The 22,482-nt window shown below is 43.4% G+C and overlaps 1 protein-coding gene across 4 annotated transcripts in view; it reads right to left on the bottom strand.

The window, feature by feature from the left end:
- Papss2 (3'-phosphoadenosine 5'-phosphosulfate synthase 2) overlaps positions 1-22,482 on the bottom strand; it is a 71,299-nt gene that overhangs the window by 9,998 nt on the left and 38,819 nt on the right. For 2 of the 4 annotated variants that reach the window (XM_029536582.1, XM_029536586.1), the window contains exons 2-9: positions 21,935-22,049; positions 18,726-18,961; positions 17,880-18,018; positions 17,247-17,365; positions 16,975-17,088; positions 14,838-14,949; positions 10,139-10,153; positions 5,188-5,393 (exon numbers count right to left, since the gene is read on the bottom strand). In XM_029536582.1, coding sequence (XP_029392442.1) covers positions 5,188-5,393; positions 10,139-10,153; positions 14,838-14,949; positions 16,975-17,088; positions 17,247-17,365; positions 17,880-18,018; positions 18,726-18,961; positions 21,935-22,049 — 1,056 coding nt within the window. The remainder of the gene's footprint in view (positions 1-5,187; positions 5,394-10,138; positions 10,154-14,837; positions 14,950-16,974; positions 17,089-17,246; positions 17,366-17,879; positions 18,019-18,725; positions 18,962-21,934; positions 22,050-22,482) is intronic. The other 2 variants (XM_021192670.2, XM_021192677.2) reach the window with 1 other exon arrangement.

Genomic DNA, 22,482 nt, shown 5'->3' with positions numbered 1-22,482 from the left:
ATTTGGACTGCAGACTGTAAGTCATCAATAAATTCCTTTACTATATAGAGACTATCTGCAAGTTCTGTGACTCTAGAGAACCCTGACTAATACACCTAGTACAAACAGCCTTCACAACACCAACAAAAGGACATGGTGCTGAGTTTGAGAAACCTTGGAGGTAATGGTGCAAGGGGTTTGGCTCTGTTTTCATGGCCTCCTTTCTAAACTCTGCCCTCAGGCAAACATTGTACACTGATATTTTCAAATACTAATACTATACCTGAATTTGTCCTCACTGCTATTTTGACCCAGATCCCAAGGAATTCCATAACACTCCAGTTTCTAAGGGTCAACCCTACACTGGATTGCTTTCTTGGTGAACCCAGCACTGGAGTGACTTTGATCACCATCCAGTGTAAAGCAGGTCTGCGAAATTTGATGCTGAAACTGTCTCCTGTTATTTCTGGAGTGGGGGAACAATTCTAAAGGTAGTTGTGTGAGTAAGTTGCTCTGACCATCCCTAGAACTGTGCCCTGCTCCCAGGAAGGAAGATCTGGAATGTTATTATAGCTAAGAATTACCTACTCTTTTCCAAGCCATCCGATTAAGGCTTAAAGTGTTGGAATAATCTTGTGCACTGTGTAAAGGTTGTCTTTGTATTATTTCAAATGTTGATTTCTGTACCAGCAGAGGTGAGTACTGTCTGGACTATGGTACTGTTATTTTCATGAAGCATCACTTGCCGTCTCTATCACTTCTAATTAGTTTAATAAAGAGCTGATGGCCTATAGCAGGGCAGGAGAGGAATGGTGGGACACCTGGGCAGAGATAGGAACTCTGGGAAAGAATCAGGCATGGGATGGGTCAGACATAGAGGAAGGAACAGGAAGAAGGACTGAAGGAGAGGTAATGGCTCATGTCGCAGAACATGGATTAAAATGAATGGGTTAATTAAGTTATATAAACTAATTGAGAAGAAGCCTAAGCTACAAGACCTAAGCATTCATAAATAAATATAAGTCTCTGTGCCATTACTGGAGGCCGGTGAGTTGAGACACTTGGCAATATTAATGGGGCTTGAAGATCTTGCAAGTTTAACATCTTTGCTTTCAGATAAGAAGGCCACTTTGCAGAAAGGAAGTGGTAGAGTCAAGGTGCACGCAGCAATTGTACCAAAGTCAGGACCCAAATCTGGAACTTGAGAAAACCAAGCTTTCTTTTCTACCACATCCACTGGCTCTCATCAGTGGTTCTCCAGGCTGATATTTTAGCATCACCCTCAGTATTGCCTGCTATAGGTATTAGGCCACTAAGTCATACCTAGGAGTCAAGGTAGGACTGACTTCAGAGAAGAGGAAATAAGATGATGCTGTGGGAGTGGAAGGAACTAGCATGATGTAATGACCAGCTCTGGAGTGTCTAGAGAAGTATATGGGTGCTGGTGCTCCAGGCACCCACAGGTAAATCTTTGTGAAAGGGATCCCAAATAAAGGTTGAACAGTTTACTCTGGCCAAAGAATAGACAGTGGATTAGGGACACACAAACAAGAAACAATGGATGTGAAATCTGGCCCAAACTGGAAAAGGAGTGTGAATTAATATATTTGAGTAATACTTGGAAGAGCTGCCAGAACTTGATATTCGAATAGGGAAGGGAAAGAGCAAGTTACAATGGTGTGTTGGTTTTGTTTACAGGTTGAGTGGATGCATATAGAGCTTCCCGGTAGGAGACATGAGGAAGAACGAGCCTAGGGAGAGGTTGACATGCTGAGTCTGAAGCACTTCCAAGACTCAGATATCTATCTAGATAAAGCTCTCAATTGTTTTGTAACCAAGGCTTTCTCAACACTCACAGCATGTGCAAATCATGGTCAGCTTAAAACTCCCAAGGACCAACCTGACCCCAAGCCAACCAAGCCAAAATCTGGGAGACCTTGTCTGGGTTATTTGAGATAGGGTCTTGTGATATGGCCCATGATGGGCTCCTCATGATGCTGTAGCCCCTCTGATGCTGGAATTGAAGTATGAGCCATTATGACTGGCATAATCTGCATAATTCTTTAGTGAATCAATTGAACTTGCTGTCCATCTGGTCTTCATATGGACAAAAACTTCTGCTCCTGACTTTCATTGGGAAGATGTACTTTGCTCTCCTGATTTTTACATCTTTAAAACGAGATCGATCATTTTTATTTACTTAACTAGGGAACTGTGAGAAAAATTATTGGTTGGTAAAAAAGAGCACCATGGGTAAGATCATAGGTTTCCTCTAAGTATTACTTCCATACGTTCTAGCTGTTCCTCACAGTGACCCTGAGATTATGCCATTTGGTTCTGTACTTTGTGACTCTGAGATTCCTTGAGTAGAAGGGGCATGTGATGGTTTGATTAGGAATGGCCCTATCAATATTTATATATTTGAATGTTTGGTCATTAGGAGTAGGTGCTACTTAACGGGGATTATGAGGTGTGGCCTTGTTGGAGGAAGTATGTCATTGGGGTGGGCTTTGGAGTTTCAAAAGCTCAAGCCAGGCCCAATGTCTCTCTCCTTGCTCCCTGCAGATCTGGATGTAGAATTCTCAACTTCTCCAGCACCATGTCTGCCTGCATGTTGCCATCCTCCTCACCATGACTAAAGTGATCTAAACCTCTGAAACTGTAAGCCAGCCCCAGTGAAACGCTTTTCTTTATAAGAACTGCCATGGTCACGCAGTTCCTCACAGCAATAGAACTCTAAGACAGCTCAGGAGAGTACCCATAGTTAGGGTGCTGTGGAACAGAGGCGGGCCATTGCCTTGCTAACTGACAATTCTCTGCAAACATTCCCAATGCTTATTTGAAAGCACGAGGGCCACAGTTCCTTTTGTGAATAAAACCATTAAGAGATTTTGTGTTCAAAAAAAAAAAAAAAAGAAAGAAAGAAAGAAAGAGAAAGAACTATGTTAAAGTATTAGTATGAGTTTCAGTGTGTTAAATAAGAATTCTTCTACCCAGTAAAACTCATGTGCTGTTTCCTTGCCGGATGTGCCTTTAGGCAACGCCAGTGTAATGGATATGGGGTGAATGCTTTCTCTCTGGTTATCTATGACCTAGTTTTTATCATTAGCTCCTCTAATGACCAGTAGTGTAGAGTCACTGACAATACTGTCAAAGACACAGGGCACACCACCAATCTCCTTGACTTCTAAGAAACTTACTGTAATGGCTAATATATATTGCAAGACAAGATGGAAAAAAAAGTCACTCAAGTTCCGCCTAAGCATTATCTGAGGTTAGTTTTATGTCTATGGTGTAGGTCATGTGGGTTAAACCTAAAGAGGAGAAATCTTTGAGCAGAGATAATGATAGGCCATTATTCTTCAGGCCACTGAAGAAAGATACAGTCCCAAACCTTTGTGATTACAATCATAAAAGAAGTGGTCAGAAATGTAATTGAAGGCCCGAATGTAATATTCCTGGAACAGCTATCTTAAAGATCATCTGCCCTACTCAGAGGGAGAACATCTCAGATGACTCTGACCTGCCTGTGCATGTGGAGATGTTTATCTTAAAGGCTGATGGTTGTGTCCAGTAAGTGGAAGAGTGGTTTCCTTTGCTCCCTGAGCTTTTTCTGTTCAGAATCAGAAGGCCCCAGGGGCCGCTCACTGGGCCTTGAGAATGTCTTTCCTATCTTGTAACATTTCACAACTGAAAAATAAATGTAATTTTTCTTCAAGGTCATAGGGCTGGAGATGCTTTTCAATATATTTTGACCTCATCATTTTGCCAGAAGACAAACGAAGGACAGTGAGCTTTGTCTATCACAAGGTCCTCTGGGGCTTGGCTGCTCATGGTGTTACCCATGAGCTTGAAAGCTAACCAAGCTGGGGAGCTGAAGAAGTCAAATTAGATTAGTAGTATCTCTCTTCACTTCCACCCTGATGCCTGTGTCTCTGATAAAGAGTGGATTTGCATTCAGTTTCACAGAGCTGTACAGGAAGTGGCCTATATCCAGTAACCCCTTGATAGCTCCTCACCACCACGGCCTTACCAGCTGCCATTAGAAGTCTGATTTGGCTTTAGGGAGGAGCGTTCACCCTAGTCGGATGAACAGCCACTGAGGACAACATAGTATCTTCTTGGAACTTAGCCACTATGTGTACTGGTCTGTGTTTATAGAAAGATGTCATTGACTCCCGTTCACTGGCCACAGGACATGAGCTCTGAGTTCTTTTCAGGGGTTGCTTGGGTTCTTTACATGTGGTCCTTGTGCACTTTGGGGGTGGGGGTGGGGTGGGACTTGTGTTGGTTTTGGATGTAGTCTTCTGTAACCAAACCTAGCCTTAAACTAGCAAACGAGTTACTTAATTGATGACTTCTGATCTTGCCTCTTGAGCTGTAGTGTTGGGATTTATGGGTTTGACCATCGTACCTGGCTTCAGGAAACAAAACAAAAACCAAACCAAACCAAACCAAACCACCACAACATTTCTTTACTCAACCATGAATTTGGGGAGATGGCTTAGTCAATAAAGGTCTTGCTATATATGAGGAAGGGCCTGAGTTTGGATCCCCAGAATGCATGTAAAAATCTGGGTGCACAGGCACATGGTCGTCCTCCAGGCCCTGGGAGGCAGAGAGGGTCAGGGCCTGGAGTTTGCTGGTCAGCTAGCTTAACCAAACCAGTGAGCTCCAGGTTCAGTAAGAGACACTGACTCAAAACATCTGGTAGGGAGCAGTTGAGGACAATACCCTACCTTGTTCTCTGGCCTCCACGTGCATTTGTATATGCATATACACGATCTTATATTACATAGGTAAACATACAAGAAACCCAAACAATTTCTACTTGGAATGATGGTTCAGTTAGTAAAGTAGTTGCCTCGTAAGTACGAGGATCTGAATTCTGACCCCTAGAATGCATGTAAAAAGCCATGCACGTGGTCTCAGTGATGGAGAGGTGAGAGGAAGTGACAAGATGGTACAAAGCTCACTGGTGAGCTAGTCTAGCCTGCCTGGCAGAGCGCCAAGTCTGTAAGGAGACCCTGTCTCAAACAGAAGGTTGAAGGCACATACCCTAAGAAATGATACCCAAGGTTGTCCTCTGACCTCTGACACACATGCAATTATACACCTATAAATACAAGTGTACCTCCGTCCCCCAAACCCACACACACAAAAGTGTTTTTTTTTTTTTTAAAGTCTTTGCAAAGGTTTTATACTTACTTTGATATGGGGGTGTTTTGCAGTGGCTGTTCCCCACACACGAGAACAACGTTCCTCTTTCCTATGCTCATAGAATTCAGGGTCTTGTAATAGAGCGACCCTCCGACCTTCGTACATCAAGGCAAATTTGCTGCACCCTTCGAGCCGTGCCTTGTCATCCGTAGAAACAGGCAATACAATGGGAACACTCATGTTGATGACTCCATCTGCAGAAAGATCCCCCACCCCCCCGTGAGGCATGAGTGTCGTATTCCAGGTGAGGCATTCTTCAGGGATGGCTAAGACGTGTACAGTCCTCCTTCCAAAGCCTCTTCTGACCCAAGGCCAACAGAGACCGGCTGCTCTGCTTTCTTTAAGACTGGTAGGAGTTTCTTGACCAATTCCTGGTGTAAACTGCCTCAGTAAGTGACCTAGCTTTGAGGACAAGATACCTTGTCTAGACTGCCTTTTCAAACTCTGGTGCTAGCCTTACTGCACTATCAAGAGTGAAGTCTTTGTTGTTGTTGTTAAGATTATTTATTTATTTATTTATGAGTGTGTGTGTGCACACATGCGCGAGCACACACATATGTGTATTATGCATATAGGTACACCCAGTGACTAGAAGAGGGCTTCAGATCCCCCAGAGCTAGAGTTATAGACAGATGTGAGCCTCCTAACATGGATGCTTAGAACTGAACTTGGGTCCTCTGGAAGAGGAGCTAATACTCTTATGCCACCGAGCTATCTCTCCAACCCAAAGCTTAGTCTGTAAAAACCAATGAAACAAAACAAAGACTGGCCAAACTGAAAGCTCTTCTTGTTCTTGGAAATGAAGCTGTGTCAGTGTTTGGCATTACCAGCATAACCGAAATGAAAAGAAAGGGGAACAAAATCGGAGTTCACACCCCAGACAAGCAGCCCCTTGATGGTTACTCTGGTCCAGATGAAGCTCTATCTTCAAATGTTATTAAGGGATTATTTATCTCACTTCTCTGGGGATAACAGCCCTGCTAGCTCAGCTATAGTAATATATATATATATATATATATATATATATATATATATATATATATATATATATATATATACCATGGCTGTAGGGCTTGGAGAGCTGTTCCATGGTTAGGAGAACTTGCTGTTCTTGCAGAGGAAACTGATTTGGTTCCCAGCACCTACACAATAGTTCACAACCAGTTGTAACTCCATTTCATGAGGGTTAGGTGTCCCCTTTTGGCACCTATAAGGCATTGCAGTCCTGTGCACTGACATACATGCAGGCAAAATACCCATACATGTATAATAAAAATAATCTTTTCAAAGAACATGAAAGTGAAAAGATGGTACAAAGCCGCTTACTAAACTTTCCTAAGTGTGTGCCTTCTCTAGCGAGCAAGACCTTCTTACCTCTGCCGAGTTTCTCACTTTAACAGAAGCGTAGAGGAAGCTAGCTGCTCTAATGCCTCTGTATATAACACATAAGCTACATCGTCATAACATGTCAACAGCTTTGCAGACACCAGACGGAAGAACTGGCAGTTAACTTTCTGTGCCGATGGGGTTGGGCCATGGTGCCCAGACATTTGAGCAAATATTCCCAGTGTTTGTGTGCATTTTACTTTTAGATGACACTGACATTTAAATTAGTGGGTATCATCCAATCAGTGAAAGGACCCATTTCCCCAGAAGAGTTTCTTGTAGCCCAGGCTGCCCTAGAACTAATAGGCTAGGATGACCTTGAACTGCTGGTAGATCTTAGTACTGGGAACACAAGCCTGGACCACCAGGTCCAGCTAAGGGTTTCCCAGAAGAGGCAATTCAGATAGCAGAATGATCTTGCACTGAAACTTTATCTCTCCCTGGCCTTTCATATTTTAAACCCGTTAGGCTTCATAATCACATGAGCCAATGAAAATGTGCATGCACACACACACGCTCTCACCATCTCCCTCTTCCTCCCCACCCTTCCACTTCCTCCCTCCTCCTTCCCCCCTCTTTCTCTCTCTTGGTTATTTTTATATATATATATATATATATATATATATATATATATATATATGTAAAATGTAGAGTATTAGTTACCCTTTCTCAAAACAAACAAACCAAAAAAGTAGGGTGCTGCAGAGATGGTTCAACAATTAAGAGCACATCCTGCTCTTGCAGAGCACCCTAGCAGGCAGCTCAGCATGCTTATATCTCCAGCTCCAGATAATCAGATGCCTCTGGTCTCTGTGGGCAGCTGTACTCATGTGCATATGCTCACACATAGACAAATCATTTAAAATAAGTTTAAAAATTACAAATTCAAAGAGGTTTCTCACTATAGACACTAGAGGTGTCTCAAGTTTCCTTATGAGGGGTGTGTGTATGTGTGTGTATATGTGGTGTGTTTGTGTATGTATGTATGTGTACATGTATGTGTATGTATGCATATATGTGTATATGTATGTGTGTATATATTTCTGTGTTTGTGTGTGTGGTTTTGTATGTATGTTTGTTTGTTTTAGTGAAGCTGTAGATTGTTAAATCTACAAGGCCTTTTACATGCTAGGCAAGCAGGGTATCATTGAGGTACACCTCTAACAATTTTTATGTGTCATGTGAGTGAATAAGAGGCTTTAAAAATTGTGGGGTTTATTTAGTTGTTGTTTTGATTTTGAAAAAGAGTTTCTTATAGCTCAGGCTGCCCTAGAACTAATAGGCTAGGATGACTTTGAACTGCTAATAGGTCTTCAGTACTGGGAACACAGGCCTATACCACCAGGCCCAGCTAAGGGTTTGTTGTGCTGTTTTAATATGAACAGTAGCCAGGTGTAGTAACCATGCCTGCTTGTAAGCCCAGCATTGGGGTAGAGATAGGATAGATTATCAGGACTTCAGAGCATCCTGCACTATAATAGTGATATCAGGATAGGATAGATTATCATCAGAGCATCCTGCACTATAATAGTGATATCAGGATAGATAGATTATCATCAGAGCATCCTGCACTGTAATAGTGAGTTTGAGCCTAGCCTGGGCTGAGACTATCTCAAACTCCACTCCCAGAGCCCCCCAAAAGTATGGACATTTTGAAGAATTTTTAGATAAAATGGTTAAAAAGATGTAATTGCTTTCCAGTTTGAAGTTTAAAAAGTGGCTCTCATTTCTTAATGATGATTTCTTAGTGTGAAAATTATAAGACTGTCTTCTTTTGTCTCCCTTTTGCTCCCATGCTCAACTTTCTAACTTGACTGCCTCTCTCAACTGTATGTACAGTAAAAAATAAGGACCTTGGTTTGATCTCACTCAGAGTGAGATCAGGGTTCAGAAGCAAATGGGAGGGCTGAACAAAGAGGACATCTTCCAGGGGCAGAGAATACTCTTGTTTTATTTGTGGGTGCTAAATGTGGTTCCCTATCTTCTTCCTCTGCTCTTGGCTTCTTTTATGTATGTATGTATGTATGTATGTATGTATGTATGTATGTATGTATGTATATTTGTTTGTTTGTGGCATTGGTGGGGATTGAACTCAGCACGGGAGGCAAGTGCTCTACCTTAATTACAGTCCCACCCTGTCCTCTCCATTGTTTTAAAAGACTTATTTTTAAATTATATGCATCTGTGTGTGGTAAGGGCAGGTGAGTGTTCATGATCATGGTAGTTGGGGGCATTCATTGGATTCCCCTGGAACTAGAGTTAGAGATGGTTGTGAGATGCCCAACATGGGCTCTGGGACTCCAACGCCCATCCTCTGTAAGAGCAGAACATGCTCTTAACCACAAAACCTTGTCTACAGCCTCTTCTCTACTTAGAAAACAGGGCAAAACTCTTAAAATTTTATGTGCCTGGGAGTTTTGCCTGCCTACCATGTATGTACAGTGCTCAAGGAGGCCAGAGGGGGGAGTCAGCTTCCCTGGAACTGGAGTTAGAGATGGTTGTGAGCTGCCACGTGGTTGCTAGGAACCAAGTCCTGGTCCTCTGCAAGAGCCACAAGTGCACTTAACCACTGGGCCATCTCTCCAGGCCCTCTGGTTTGTTTTTATACATAAGCCTATGCTACAGTTGAGCTATCTGAGCTTCAGAGATTCCTCGAGCCCTTGGCCGTTCCCTTCATGTGCTTTAGCTCTGTTGAGAGTTGCCTTGACTGGTCCATTATGCTTTATCTCGTTTTTGGAAGAGTATTGTTGTTTTAACCATAGGAAACCCAACAGATAATTTCCCGTCTAATTGGATAAGTTTTCTTTTGCTTTAAACAATTTTCAGGTCTTTTATCTTTAGCATCGTAGAGCTACTTATTGGCTGCATAGACATTTTCTTTCCAAAAAATAAAATTAATCTTTAATGCATAATTTGGCTTTTTAAAGGAAAAAATGACAAAAATGATCTCTGAGACAAATGATATGTTTGGAATTTTACCTCATTCTGATACAATGTAGAAATTTATAGTCCCGGTAAGTGTATATTTTTAGTTCTGCAACCATCAATTACTATAGCTTGCAATTAAGTCCATGCATAATCAGACTTGCAAATAAACAAGGAATGATCGTACACAGTCCAACCAGATACATTTACTTTAAATTAAATCTAAAATGGATGTCTTCACTGTCTAAAAAGGTTTTGTAAGTGTGACAGAAAATTTTAATTTCAAATTTCTGAAACTAAAAGGGACCAGAACTCATTAGACGATCATAAATTCAAAAGAACTCAGGAACAAAGTGTGCAGTGGTAACTTAGAAACATGTTTGCTGATGTCAGCCAAACTCAACATGACAAATAGAGCAATTTCATCTGATCCAGAAATTTCCTGTTGGTTGTACTTGAATAAACAGAAAAATGTGGTATGATTTTACTGTAACTGGTTGGATTATGAACTGAGCAATTCCAACTGGTAATTTGGATTCTTAAAAATTTATCCTTAATAATTTTTTAAAAAATTAATGTGACATATCTAATTACAATAATTTAACTACTTGGAAAGTGAAGTACATACCACAGGGAACCACGCCTAGAGAAATATAAACACAAGAGACATGTTTTCAGCTCTCCACCACGAAAATCTTTAAGTAACAATGTCAAGGAACAAATTCCTATTATGACACTTGACACAGGCAACACGTACATCTTTTCAGTTCCTTCTTATGCTATTTTTAAAAACAGGCACATGACACCAAATATAAAATACTATATTTTTGTGTGCAATATTATTCAGTGCACTCTAAAAACATTGTTCAACGGATTATCTGTTTGAAATAATTATAACACATGTTCGTCATGCTTTTAATTTCAGCAATCCTACTAAATGGTTCCAAACCAGGCTTTGGGAGAACATGTAGACAGAAACAATTGTTGAATGTAGAAGCCAGAGGTTTAGAGGACCTGACAGCATACGCAGGAAAGTAAACACAAGCGTTGGGATCATCAGAACCTGTATTTGAATGCAAGCTTCAGGTGAGATTCCCACCCTTTGTAACACTTTTTACCTTATAAAGACTAAAACATCTTCATTCAGGTTAAATGGATAACCTACCTCAAACTCTAGTTGTGGGTGCTTAGCGAACACTGGTGGTATATGTGGGGACCTTCATCCCTGCCTTGGAAGGTTAGCTGATAAAGACTTTAAATAATGGAGCTCTCTTTATCCCAACACCCAACAGCACATGGGACATTTCTGCTAGGAGGGCCCGTGACAACCCTGAAACTATATTTCCAGTGAGAGAGAAAATAAGAGAAGACATTGATGTGAAATAGAAACCCATAAATACCACAAGCACGGTTACTTTGCAGGAACTTTGTTTTTGTATTATTCTATTTTCTTTTAGTTTTGTACTAAATAGACTGAATTGTATTTTTAAACTCAGGGTAAAATGGGGACCTTTTAGAAAATTAAAACTAGCAAACTACTTCATAGGAGGCAGAGTGAGAGTGGCATCTGTTGCTTACAGATTGTAAGTAACCAAGAGATTCACAGTTTGGAGGTAGAAAGATGTAGCCATGTGTCTCTGTGTGTGTCTGTGTGTCTATGTGCCTGTGTGTCTGTGTGGCTGCATGACTGCATGGCTGCATGGCTGCGTGGCTGTGTGACTGTGTGTCTGTGTGTCTGTGAGGCTTTGGCTGTATGTCTGTGTGTCTGCATGGCTATGTGGCTTGGTTATGTGGTTGTGTGGCATTGGCTGTGTGGCTGTGTGGCTTTGGCTTTATGGCTGTGTGTCTGCATGGCTGTATGTCTGTGTGTCTGAGTGATTGCATGTCTGTGTGTCTGTGTGGCTACATGGCTGTGTGACTGTGGCTACACAAATATTTTCATGTCGATTGTGACACAAACCTTCATGAACTGTCAAAGATGAAGTAATATCTATATGAATAATACCTTGCCATGCCTCCATGCTTTCTGATATATATATATATATTCATATATATATTCATATATATTCATATTCATATGTATAGTCTGATATATATGTGCCACTTTCTGTAGTTTAGGTGTTTCTCAGTTTAAAAGCCATCACACCAGGCATGGGCTTCAAGGAGACTCTGGCATGGGAAGTGTATTGGGCTCAAGTAGCCTCCCCCAGATGCCGCAGCCTGGGGAATTCAGAGTGCACTGGATTAAAGAGATGTGGCATGTGGCAAGAATCCACTTCTGCCATTGGGTGGGTGCAGAGAAGCTGTCCTGTCTACTCTTTTCTCAGGCCCTCCCTGTCCACAGCAGCTAGAGGAGCCCTGCTATGTACATGCTCAGTAAGGAACTGTTGTTATCTAATTACCTTATCTGGGCTGACTCAAGCCGATACAACTTCAGAAAAGCCATTTCAGGTTTTTAACCATCTGTAGCAGGGGTTCACTTCTGATAATAGCTAACATGTATGGAACTTTACTATTGCATGGGGCATTTTTCTGAAACATTCAATCGTCATTATCATCACCTCCATGCAGGTCAGAGATCTAACATTAGTGAATTGACTTATTAGGTAGGTTCACAGCTGATCACAGACAGATAAATCCCGAACAGTTTGGCTTCAGAGCTCACACTATTATATCCTACCTCAAGCTAGGCTAAAACTAAATGAAGAGTCAGAGACTCATATCCATGATATCTTTGTTCAGTACCAAGAATTGAACCCACGACCTCACCAGTGCTAGGAAAGTGTACTACCACAGAGCTGTGTCCCTGGCCCTCTTTTCCCCTTTTATTTTGAGGTAGGGTCTCACTAACTTGTCGAGGCTGTCTTTGAACGGCTGTCTTTGATTCTTCTCCTTCATCCTCCAAATTGGCTTGAATTATAGACCCGTGCCCTCTGTTCTTTATTTTAATTTTTTTAAAAAAAAAAATTTCTTCCTTATGCATATGAGTGTTTTGCCTACAGGTATGTGGACCCCATGTGTGCAGTACCCATGAAGGCCAGAAGAGGGCGTCAGATTCCCGGTAGATGGTTTCAAGCTGCCATGTGGGTGCTAAGAAATGGATCCTCTGGAAGTCAGTGGTCTTAACCACTGAGCCCTCTGTGCCCTCTGTTTTTAACAGTTAATTTACATAAAAACTGAGGGGGCTTTGGGAGCCATGTAGATCTTTGAATCCTGGACTATGTAAGCGCAGTGTAGAGAAGTTGCAGAGACTCAGCCAATAGAGAATTTCTTTAAGAACAAAGTGAGCCTCATAGAAATTCCCAGAAATGACCTGCATGGGGTTATGGAAACTGCACAAACATCCAGCCTGGAACGTAGTCTTTAACATAGCTGTGCTGGAGCCTCAGCATAGAGTGAGCCACGTAGATCATGGCTACTGATGTAAAGCATAAGCAACCTCCTAGGGAGTCCTCGTCTGAGGCTGACACAAAGGGAGTGAGTATTTTTCTGTTCACGGACACTGGCGCTGAGAACTTCAGTGTCTGGATGACTGTTGAATGCAGAGATCCACATAGCAAGTTACACGTAGTTTTGGACTGGATGTGGGGACACAGGAAACACACGCCAGGAATTCCTACAAACACTTGGATTTGGGTTTTGGGAAGAACTGAGATTGAACAAGCAGAGAGGGGCTTGGAGCTCAGGGACTCTAATAGTAATGGGAAAGTGATCAGGTTAGGGGCCTTAATGGAAACAGAAAGGAAAGGAAATGGAAACAATATGACACAGTGGAGAGCTGTTGCCCCAACCATCCAGAAGGATTTTATCTCTGTCTTCATCTTTTGGAGTCACGGACTCTCTTAAGGATCTAGCAAAAGCCACCAACTCAACCCAGGAACATTTCCTTTCATACCTTTCTCAAAAGAGACAACATAAGATGCTTTATTTCTTCCGTACAGTCTAAGACCTCAGGCTAAGGACCCTTTACCTCACTGACCCCAGCAGCCCTATTTGCCATTCAGGCATTTTTCTTTTTGGAGCAGTTCTCATACAAGACACTCTTTGGAATGAATCCTCTTCTCTCAGTGTGTTTCCCTGTGGTCACAGCTCCAGCCTGGATTCTCACTTACAGTCACCCTCTCTGATATGACTGGCTGCTGAACCCAATATGTCCTTGATGCAGACGGGTTTAGCATGTGTCAACAAGATATCACGATAAATGTCATATTTCCTTGTTTGGGTATCCCGAACTTCTATAGCCCATTGGAAAGGAGACCTGGAGAGCAGCCTGGTGTAGAAGGCATACCAGACAGGAGTTCTGACTGTGGTCATGGGGCATCACTTATAAGCTTTAAAATATGTGAGATTCTGAGCTCAGTGTCCTCCTCTGAGAAGTGGGTATTTTCTAGAGATTTTATAAAAATCAAACAAAACAGTGCCTGTTACAGTAAGCTAGGCTTAAATAAAGTGTGCTTTTGGATGGTACTTAATCTCGGAAACAAAGGCTTCAGGTTGTGGGGCATGCTTAGTTACAGCAGAGGGATAAAGGTGTGCTCTGGTCTGTCTTAGAATTCTGCTTCTAGGCCGTTCCCTAGGCAACAGCCTAAGTCCTGGAGAATCTTTCCAAAGACTGAACATCTGATTTGGTCTTTTCTTCTTAATAGGCCTAAAGCCCTGCCCAGGATTATACATTCAGTGTGATTCTAAAGAACTTCTTCCCTACCTGGCAGCTATTTCCCCACGGTCTTGAAATAGAAAAATCCATGTCTGAGGACCTCGGGGGACTCCAGGAAGGAAATTCTTAGAGAACAGCTTAGAATTCTAAATAGCACTTGCTTCCGACCTGGACCAGATCAGTGTTTTTCTAAAGTCATTAGCCCGTGGCCTAGAAGTTATCATCACATTCCCTTGTCAGAGTTCAGAGGATGAAACCATCTTCATCTGTCGTGTGAGGGTTCAAGCGCTGACAACTCAGCAGCCACCAAGGAAAGCAGGGATGGGACCGTGACACCATGTGATGGGTGCAATGTGGAGGAAGGGAGGTGCTTGTGTGTGTGTATGCTCCCAAAGGGTGCTGCTGCATATCAAACCCGGCAAAGAACACGGGAACTTGGAGCCAGGAGGGTTTCAAGTAAAGCCTTCATTTCTCGGCAACTTGACTTTACATAATAAATCCTTTGAGAATGAAAAACAAAATTTCTAGAAATGGAAACAGGTGTGATAGAAGGGACACACTGTAAACAATTGAAATACTGCTGTACTAGGGTCTTCAGCCCAGAGGTCCTGTCCATGTGCAAACTGGTATCTCTCACAGGATAAGTAGGAAGAGATGACATAAAACGTACCGTCCAGTAGAGTGTCGAAGTGTAGAGTTTGCAAGTATTCCTTCTCCCGCATAAAGCCTTTGAGGGGAGTGGCCCAGCCTTCACTCAGAATCTGCACCCATTGCAGATCCAGCTGGAAAACACAGAAAACAAGGGGGTGTGTCCATGGCGGCTCTCTCTCAGGCAGCAGGCCCCAGGGTAGGTCTCTATCTCTTTAACTCAGTTGACAGGGGGATGACGGAAGGATGTCTGTGTCCTAAGTGTTCCCACATGCTCTATGAACCTCTCATTCAGGAGCCAGCTATGTGTATACAGGGCTAGAACGCTCCTATAAAAGAGCCATCACATGACTCAGAATTGAGATTATTTAAATACTTTCAGCTGTAACTGTTCCCATAATAGGAAAGAAAATTAAAAATTCACTGGTCCCCCACCCACAAAAAAATATTGGCTGTATTGTCCTCTTTCACTAGACACACTTACTGGTCATTTAACTGACCTGAGCAAGCCACTGACTCTAAGATAATGGTCAATGTTGTTATCATGGTATGAAAACCCTTTAAGCTCTGGCCCTGGGAGTCACAGAGGATGCCCATCTCCTTTTGCTCCCCAATTGGAACCAAGTTACCAACACTCCAAGGTAATGTGTGGTCGAAACACACAGCCACTTCCAGCTGATAGGATGATAGAGGGCTATGCTTCGTCTTCTTGACCAATCTCGAAGCTCTATGGACTGCTTTAAAACTCAGCACACTGGTCACTGCTCTGAAACCTTTCCTGCCATCCGTGTGACCCGAAGAACCACCCATTAGGTCCTGAGGTTCTCTGCCCCTCAGACCGCTCAGATGCAGGAGCTCACAGCACTCGCTTTGACGTGCTCACTTGTCTGCCCAGAGGATGGAGGCACTTGGGTTCATTTTACAAAGTCAGAGGTCTCCATTCATAAATCATTTGTGAGGTACTAATTACCAAAAGCAAGTACCCTATTAACCCGTCTCATTAAATCTCCAAATTTATAATGAACTAAAAAAAGAAAAATAGCAAAAGAGACTTGACCATCTTTATGCACAAGAAAGACTGATCCATAAAAATGCTATAAGCAGGTCAGTATCTGGGCTTGCATCTCTCATCTTCCAGCCAATGACATCAATGCAACTGACTGCCTCTGCCTTTCCTCAGGTTGGAGTCGTCCTGATGTGGGACAGGTGCAATCTGCAAAGGAAGCTTCTAGAAGAGCTACTTGTTCCTGCTCATCTTGTATCATATAGTCTCCACATTTGGCTTGGTCTCCCTTACGGCTTTGCCTCTCAGATAAGGGTCTTTAAGGACATATTTGAGGATGACTGCTTTATCCAAGAGGTTATGCATAGAACACCTCCGTAGGTGTGAGGTGTAGCTATAAACTTTCTCAAAAGACTTATCTTGGACCTGTTGGTTGTTTTATTCTTGCCTATGGTGGCTGTCATTTCACGGCACAAAAGCATGCTCTTCACAGTAACCGCGTTGTGTCTATAGAAGCACCCTGCCAGGACCAGCACCCCTTCCTGAGGTGTCATGGATGTATGCATCTCAACAGAATCAGCAGACACACAGTGAAAAGCTCTTCTTGTTTTAGATCGGTGCTCCCCCCCCCCTTTGTATTCTTCCACAATTGCCTAAGAAGCACTTACATTCTGGACAAACTTTCTCAGCCATTGCTAACAAGTGATCCCCGGAATTTCATTTCAGCAGGAATGAAGGTGTAGGGGAGCTATGCAAATTTTCCTATGCAAATACGGTTGTGAGGTGAGGGAGTGGGGAATGTCTTCATAGATTCACCTTTACTCAATATTTCTTATGGTCAAAGGAATTGTAGGGCCTACAAGATGCCTCAGGGGCTGAAGGTGCTTGTCGCCAAGCCTGATAACTTGAGTTCAATCCCCATACATGGTGAAAGGAAGAAGGAAACTGACTGCTACATGCTGTCCTGACTCCACTCATGCAGTATAGTCTCTCTCTCTCTCTCTCTCTCTCTCTCTCTCTCTCTCTCTCTCTCTCACACACACACACACACACACACACACACACACTGAAGGTAGTTTTAAAGAGAAATTGTATAGTAGTTTATAATGTTAGATTCTAAGAAGCCCGAGTCTCTGGCCAGTCTGAATTCCCTTACCTTGGTAATTGGTAATGACGGGAGAGCCTCGGCCTCGGCTCGGATTTGATCAATTTTGTTTTCTGGCACAAAGAGTTCGTGGATGCCTTTGATGGTGGTGTGGGGTACAATGTTCTGTGGGAAACGGAGTTGGCGATAGTTACTGAGATTGGCAAGGGAATAAAGGAACTCAGATTATCTTTCAACACATTCTCTCTCTCTCTCTCTCTCTCTCTCTCTCTCTCTCTCTCTCTCTCTCTCTCTCTCCACACTGGCAAGAACCACCCTCCTACCTGCTCTTGCAAAAGTTCCACCACCTGCTGCACACAGTCGCTTACTGAAGACAAGTTGGTCTTCAGCACACACTCTGGAGTTTCGGGTTTCTCATAATCAGAATCGATGCCCGTAAACCCTGCGGAGCATAAGATCGTAATCATATCTGTGCCCGTGGAAGAATGCTGTCAACCAACGAGGCACAACATAGAGTGCACTAATGTGTTAAACTGAAAATGGGATTTATAACTAAGACTAGGAACGTTCCATCCTTGACCCCCTTGCTATAGATAAGAAAGATACGGCTGTATTTTCAGTACGGAAAGCCTCGCGTTAGTAATGACTCCCGGCAGAAACCAAGCCTTCTGCTGCTGATTAGAAGACGAAAGGAGAGGAAGGAAGAATTTCCATGAGACTCATTCCTGAGTCTGGACGCATCTATCTGTCTGCTTTCTCTGAAAGCCACACTCATTCCGCCTGAGGTGACAGTTCTTCAAAGATAATCCCAAAGGGCCACGACCATTCTGAACACACCGAGTGTGGGCTTTCTGCAGCCGGGATAGAGTGTGGAGCTTCAGACAGATTTCCAGAGACAGAATCAGAAGACTGGCAGGGTCAGTGACTGTCAGAGGTGCTGTTAGCTACTTTCATACCTTTAATCTCTCCTGCTCGGGCTCGTTTGTAGAGTCCTTTTACGTCTCGGCTTTCACAGATATTTAAAGGCGCATCTACAAAGATCTCAAAGAACGGGAGTCCTGCTGATTCGTGGATTTTGCGGGCATTCTCCCGATCCTGAAAGGTCGTGTGTTTAAAAATATAAAAAGAGAGCAAGCGTGGAGGGGTACGCCCATAAACCCAGCACCAGGGAAGTAGAATCAGGATGAAGAGGTTCAAGGACAGCCTGGAAGGGGAGGGCCAGGCATGAGTGAGCCTGATACTTGCTCTTTTTTTTTTTTTTTTTTTTTTGCATAAAATGTGGTATGAAGGTCTCATCAGACGACAAACGTGCTGATACCATGTTCTTGGGTTCTGCAGCCTCCAAAGTCATGAGCAGAATATACCTCTAATCTTTATAAATCACCAGGTCTGGTATTTTGTTATAAGGGAAAAAGTGGATTAGGACAAAATTTCCTAATGAGATTCTTCATGGCAAAACACCGTGTACTCGAAAATAATACCCTGTCCCTCTCATAGGCACGCACTGCCTGAAGGGAGCTGCGGAAGACAACTCCCCTCAGGGCAGGCCTGAGCTCTTCTTAACACAGCAAGACTGTCACCCATAACAGCCTCATGTCAACTGGGGCCACTGGCTTCTGTCAGTGAGGCAACTCTCTCTACATAACCAATAGAGGAAATGAGAGGACCCGTGAGGAGAGAGGGGACGGATGGGAAAGTGAAAGTCTAGTGGCTTTCTGATCCCTCCCTGCTCCACTGACCGAGGACCACAGCCCAGGGAGGACAGGAGGCTCCCAGCTCCCGCCCTGGGCCAAATCTTTTACCTTTGCAAATGGAGAAATAAAACTGGTGATGCAAACCAGACCAGCGTCGGCAAAGAGCCTGGCCACTTCTGCAATCCGGCGGATATTCTCTTCTCGGTCCCCGGCAGAGAATCCCAGGTTCTTATTAAGGCCGTGACGGACATTGTCCCCATCCAGGGAGTAACACGGGATGGCGTGAGATACAAGGTACTCCTCCAAAGCAAAGCTTATGGTTGTTTTTCCAGCCCCAGAGAGTCCTGTTGAGAATAGGCAAGGCAGACTTAGGATGATAAGTGACCAACTCAGGAACGGTGGTGCATGCTTGAAATCTCGGTGTGGGTGAGGTGGAGACAGAATGATCAGGAGTTCAGGGCTAGTCTCTCAATAAACCAAAGTTCTCAAAAGATGAGAAACCGTGAGGTAACCTGGCACCTTTATACACAGCTAAACTCTTATGAGAATACTCTAGGCTTAGAAACCATTAAAATCTAGAAAGAATACAAAGCCTGAGTGCTTGCATTTGTTTTATAGTTTGGAAGGTTTTTTTTTTTTTGTTTTTGTTTTTGTTTTTTTTTTTTTTTGAGCAACTGGGGTTTGTCAATAGGGAGACCTGGGGTGATTGATAGGTTGTGCGCTGTTTTGCCTGCAAATATCTTAAAGATTAGGAAATTGCTCATACAAATGAGATGATGGCTGCTGCTCTTGAGGAATCAAAGCTGTAGTGACAGCTGACCTACCTCTTCTGGTAGCACTTAGAGGAGACAGGGAGTGGCATCTACAAGATTAGCAAGCTCCCCCCCCCCACTCCGCCCCCTGTAGATTCCACTGAACACCCTCCAGACATTAGACCCACCGGCTTCCCTTTGGCTGTGAGAGTTTTCAGAAATGACAGTTAAAACACAGAGATGGTCAGTCATGCTGGCCGAGGCTGAGGAGTTCTGAGCTCTTAGGTGCCTGTGCCCTCTGAAAGGCCCTTCATGTTTTATATGCAAACGGAGCCAATGTGTCTGCCACACAGAACTCAGTGTGGAAATGGGAAAAACCAAAGAGAGAGAGAAAAAAAAAAAGGAAGAAAGTAAAAGCATAGAGAAGATGTAGGTGTGTGTGTTTGTGTGTGCTTGCGAGTGCATGAATGTGCACATAGGAAAGGTAACGATAAGGCTGGGACAGAGCTCAGGGGAAAGGAAACACAAAGAGGGAAGAGAGGAAAATAAAGAGTCCCTAGGTTTTCAGTCACATCTTAAAGTCACACTCTTGACTCTGACAGGGGAGCATTGAAGACATGGCCATGGAAGGTTCTGAGAATCTTTACCAAATCACTACGGTTTCTTTTGAATAGGTCTCAGTAACAGATTCCTCTTTGAGTTTATGTCAGCTGGGAGGTAATGAAAAGTAGGAACCTTGACTCTCTGCTGTGTCTTCTTGCATTCCTCCCATTTGCCTCAGCCCTTGGAGAACAAAGGCCCCCCCTCAGCCTCCGTGTGGCTGGGCATTGGCTATCCTCTAGGACGCCCTGAAGTAGTGCTGTCCCGGCAGGGGGCAAGCTCTGGGCTGAGTGCATTGATGCTGCATTTCATTTACCTCCACCTACAATGCCCATGAGTCAGGGCCCAATATGCGCTAGCTCTTTATAAACCAGGGTATTGGGCTCAGAGAGCTTAAATCACTTGTGCAAAACCACATAGCTGAAGCGGGTGGACTGGCTTCTCAAATCCGAGCCTCGTGACGTCAGACCTCTGAAGCACAGGCATAACATAAAAGTAAATTTGGAAAAGGCGAAGGGAGGAAACGTCAGAGGAAATAAACCCTTGACACTTCCTTAATCTCCAACCTACCACTTGTGTGTGTGTGTGCGTGTGCATGTGTGTGTGTGTGTGTGTGTGCGTGTGCATGTGTGTGTGTGTGTGTGTGTGTGTGTGTGTGTGTGTATGTGTGTGTTTTCTCTTTCCAAAAGAGTGCACATTAGAGAACATAAAAACTCCATCTCCCAGAGGGAGAGGGGAACACTGCAGGCGTCCTGCCAGGCAAATCTGTCACCCTGGCACTTGGGGCTCCCTGTGCATTGTCTGCCTCCCCCTTTAGAGGACAGATGAAGTTGTTTTGATGCAAATCCCAGCTGTGAATAAAACCAGGAAACCACCAGCACCAGGAAAGAGTCAAGAATAGCAAGAAAACAAAACAACAACAAACAAACCTGGGCGCGCACCACAGTCCTCTAGTCCCAGCACTGCAAGGCTAAAGCACTCGATTCTGAGTCCTGGGCCAGCCTGGGCCTCACAGTGAGACCTCACCTCACAAACCCGAAACAGTGCAAGTGAACAATGGCAACAAGCAGAAGACAAGCAGGAGAAACTGCAGGCAGGCCCTCAGCGCCACATTCTTCCTAGCTGCTCTCGGGTTAGACCTTTCCCTGAGTGAGCAGACAATAGCGCACGTGCCTCCATCAAAGCACAAACAACAAGCTTTTGTTTCTGCACCACCCCCACCCCCTTTCCTGGAAAGTCCTGTCTATGAAGTGACCTTGGGTTTCCCTTTCTAAATCCTGGCTATGTCAACTACAATTATCAGGTTAGGGCTCAGACCTGGGTTATCAGGGGTCTTAAGGCCTAATTGCAAGTTCATTGCTAAACTCTAGTTTTTGGAACTTGTGGATCAAAAAGGACAAGAAAAGGGACATTTACTGGGTCATCTCAGAGATAGAAAGCTGTTTCTACAGGTTGTCAAAAGACAACCGGTAGCCAGGATGAGATATCTAGCAATCTTTCTCACACAGACTCTTAACTTTGTAAAGGGAATAGACCTCTAGAACTTCCAAACATCAGAGGGCTAGCTCTAAACATCGTAGCCCGACAGACTGCCAAATATTCCCTGTCAAATTAGGAAAAGCCCATTTGTCATGGCAGGAAATCTGCTTAAGGGTGAACAGGAGAAGCTCCTTACAGTTGTGGTCTCACAATCCACTTGTCTCATCTTGTGCTGCCAAAGAAAGGTAAGTGACAGCTAATGGCCTCTCTCAGCCTGTCAGACCCTAGTTCTCACCGGTAGGAGAGTGACGACCAGCAGTCAAGTGTCTACATGGCTCTCTGCTCCACTCTTTCAAAGGTTCAAATGAACACCGAGTTCCTTAAAGTCATGTCACACATCAGGTTTCGATTTAAAAAAAAAAAAAAGATTTCTTGAAAAATGTGTGTGTGTGTGTGTTGCGCATGTGTGTGCACGCATGTTGATACCTGTTAGCCACACGGTGCATCCTCGGAATCCTCCCCTGGTTCCAACCACCTGTCCTCTCTTGTTCCTGCTCACATGATGGGCCTGGTAGACCACATTGGTGGATTTTTGCTGGTCCTACAAAACAAGACAAGATGGATATTTGATTAATAAAATGTGTATGCTTTACACGGAACACATACACTCATTTTAACTTTAAGTTGCAGAGTTGCAGTATACAACAGTGTCTATGAAACATATCTGGAAAAGTCCCACCCTCCTCCCCCAGTATTTGAACTTTCTTTACCCTACTCATTTATCTACACATATGCCAGGAGAAATTTTGTTTCCCCAATGTAATTAATTTTTATTTTTTTAAAAATTTATTTACTTAAGTTCTTGTTCTTGTTCTTGTTCTTCTTCTTGTTCTTGTTCTTCTTCTTGTTCTTGTTCTTCTTCTTGTTCTTGTTCTTCTTCTTGTTCTTGTTCTTGTTCTTGTTCTTGTTCTTCTTCTTGTTCTTCTTGTTCTTGTTCTTGTTCTTCTTCTTCTTCTTCTTCTTCTTCTTCTTCT

The sequence above is a fragment of the Mus pahari genome, chromosome 1 (genome assembly GCF_900095145.1).
Source record: "Mus pahari chromosome 1, PAHARI_EIJ_v1.1, whole genome shotgun sequence".
Taxonomy (NCBI): Eukaryota; Metazoa; Chordata; class Mammalia; order Rodentia; family Muridae; genus Mus; species Mus pahari.
The sequence above is the reverse complement of the archived record's forward strand: the minus strand, read 5'-3'. Positions and strand labels throughout refer to the sequence as shown.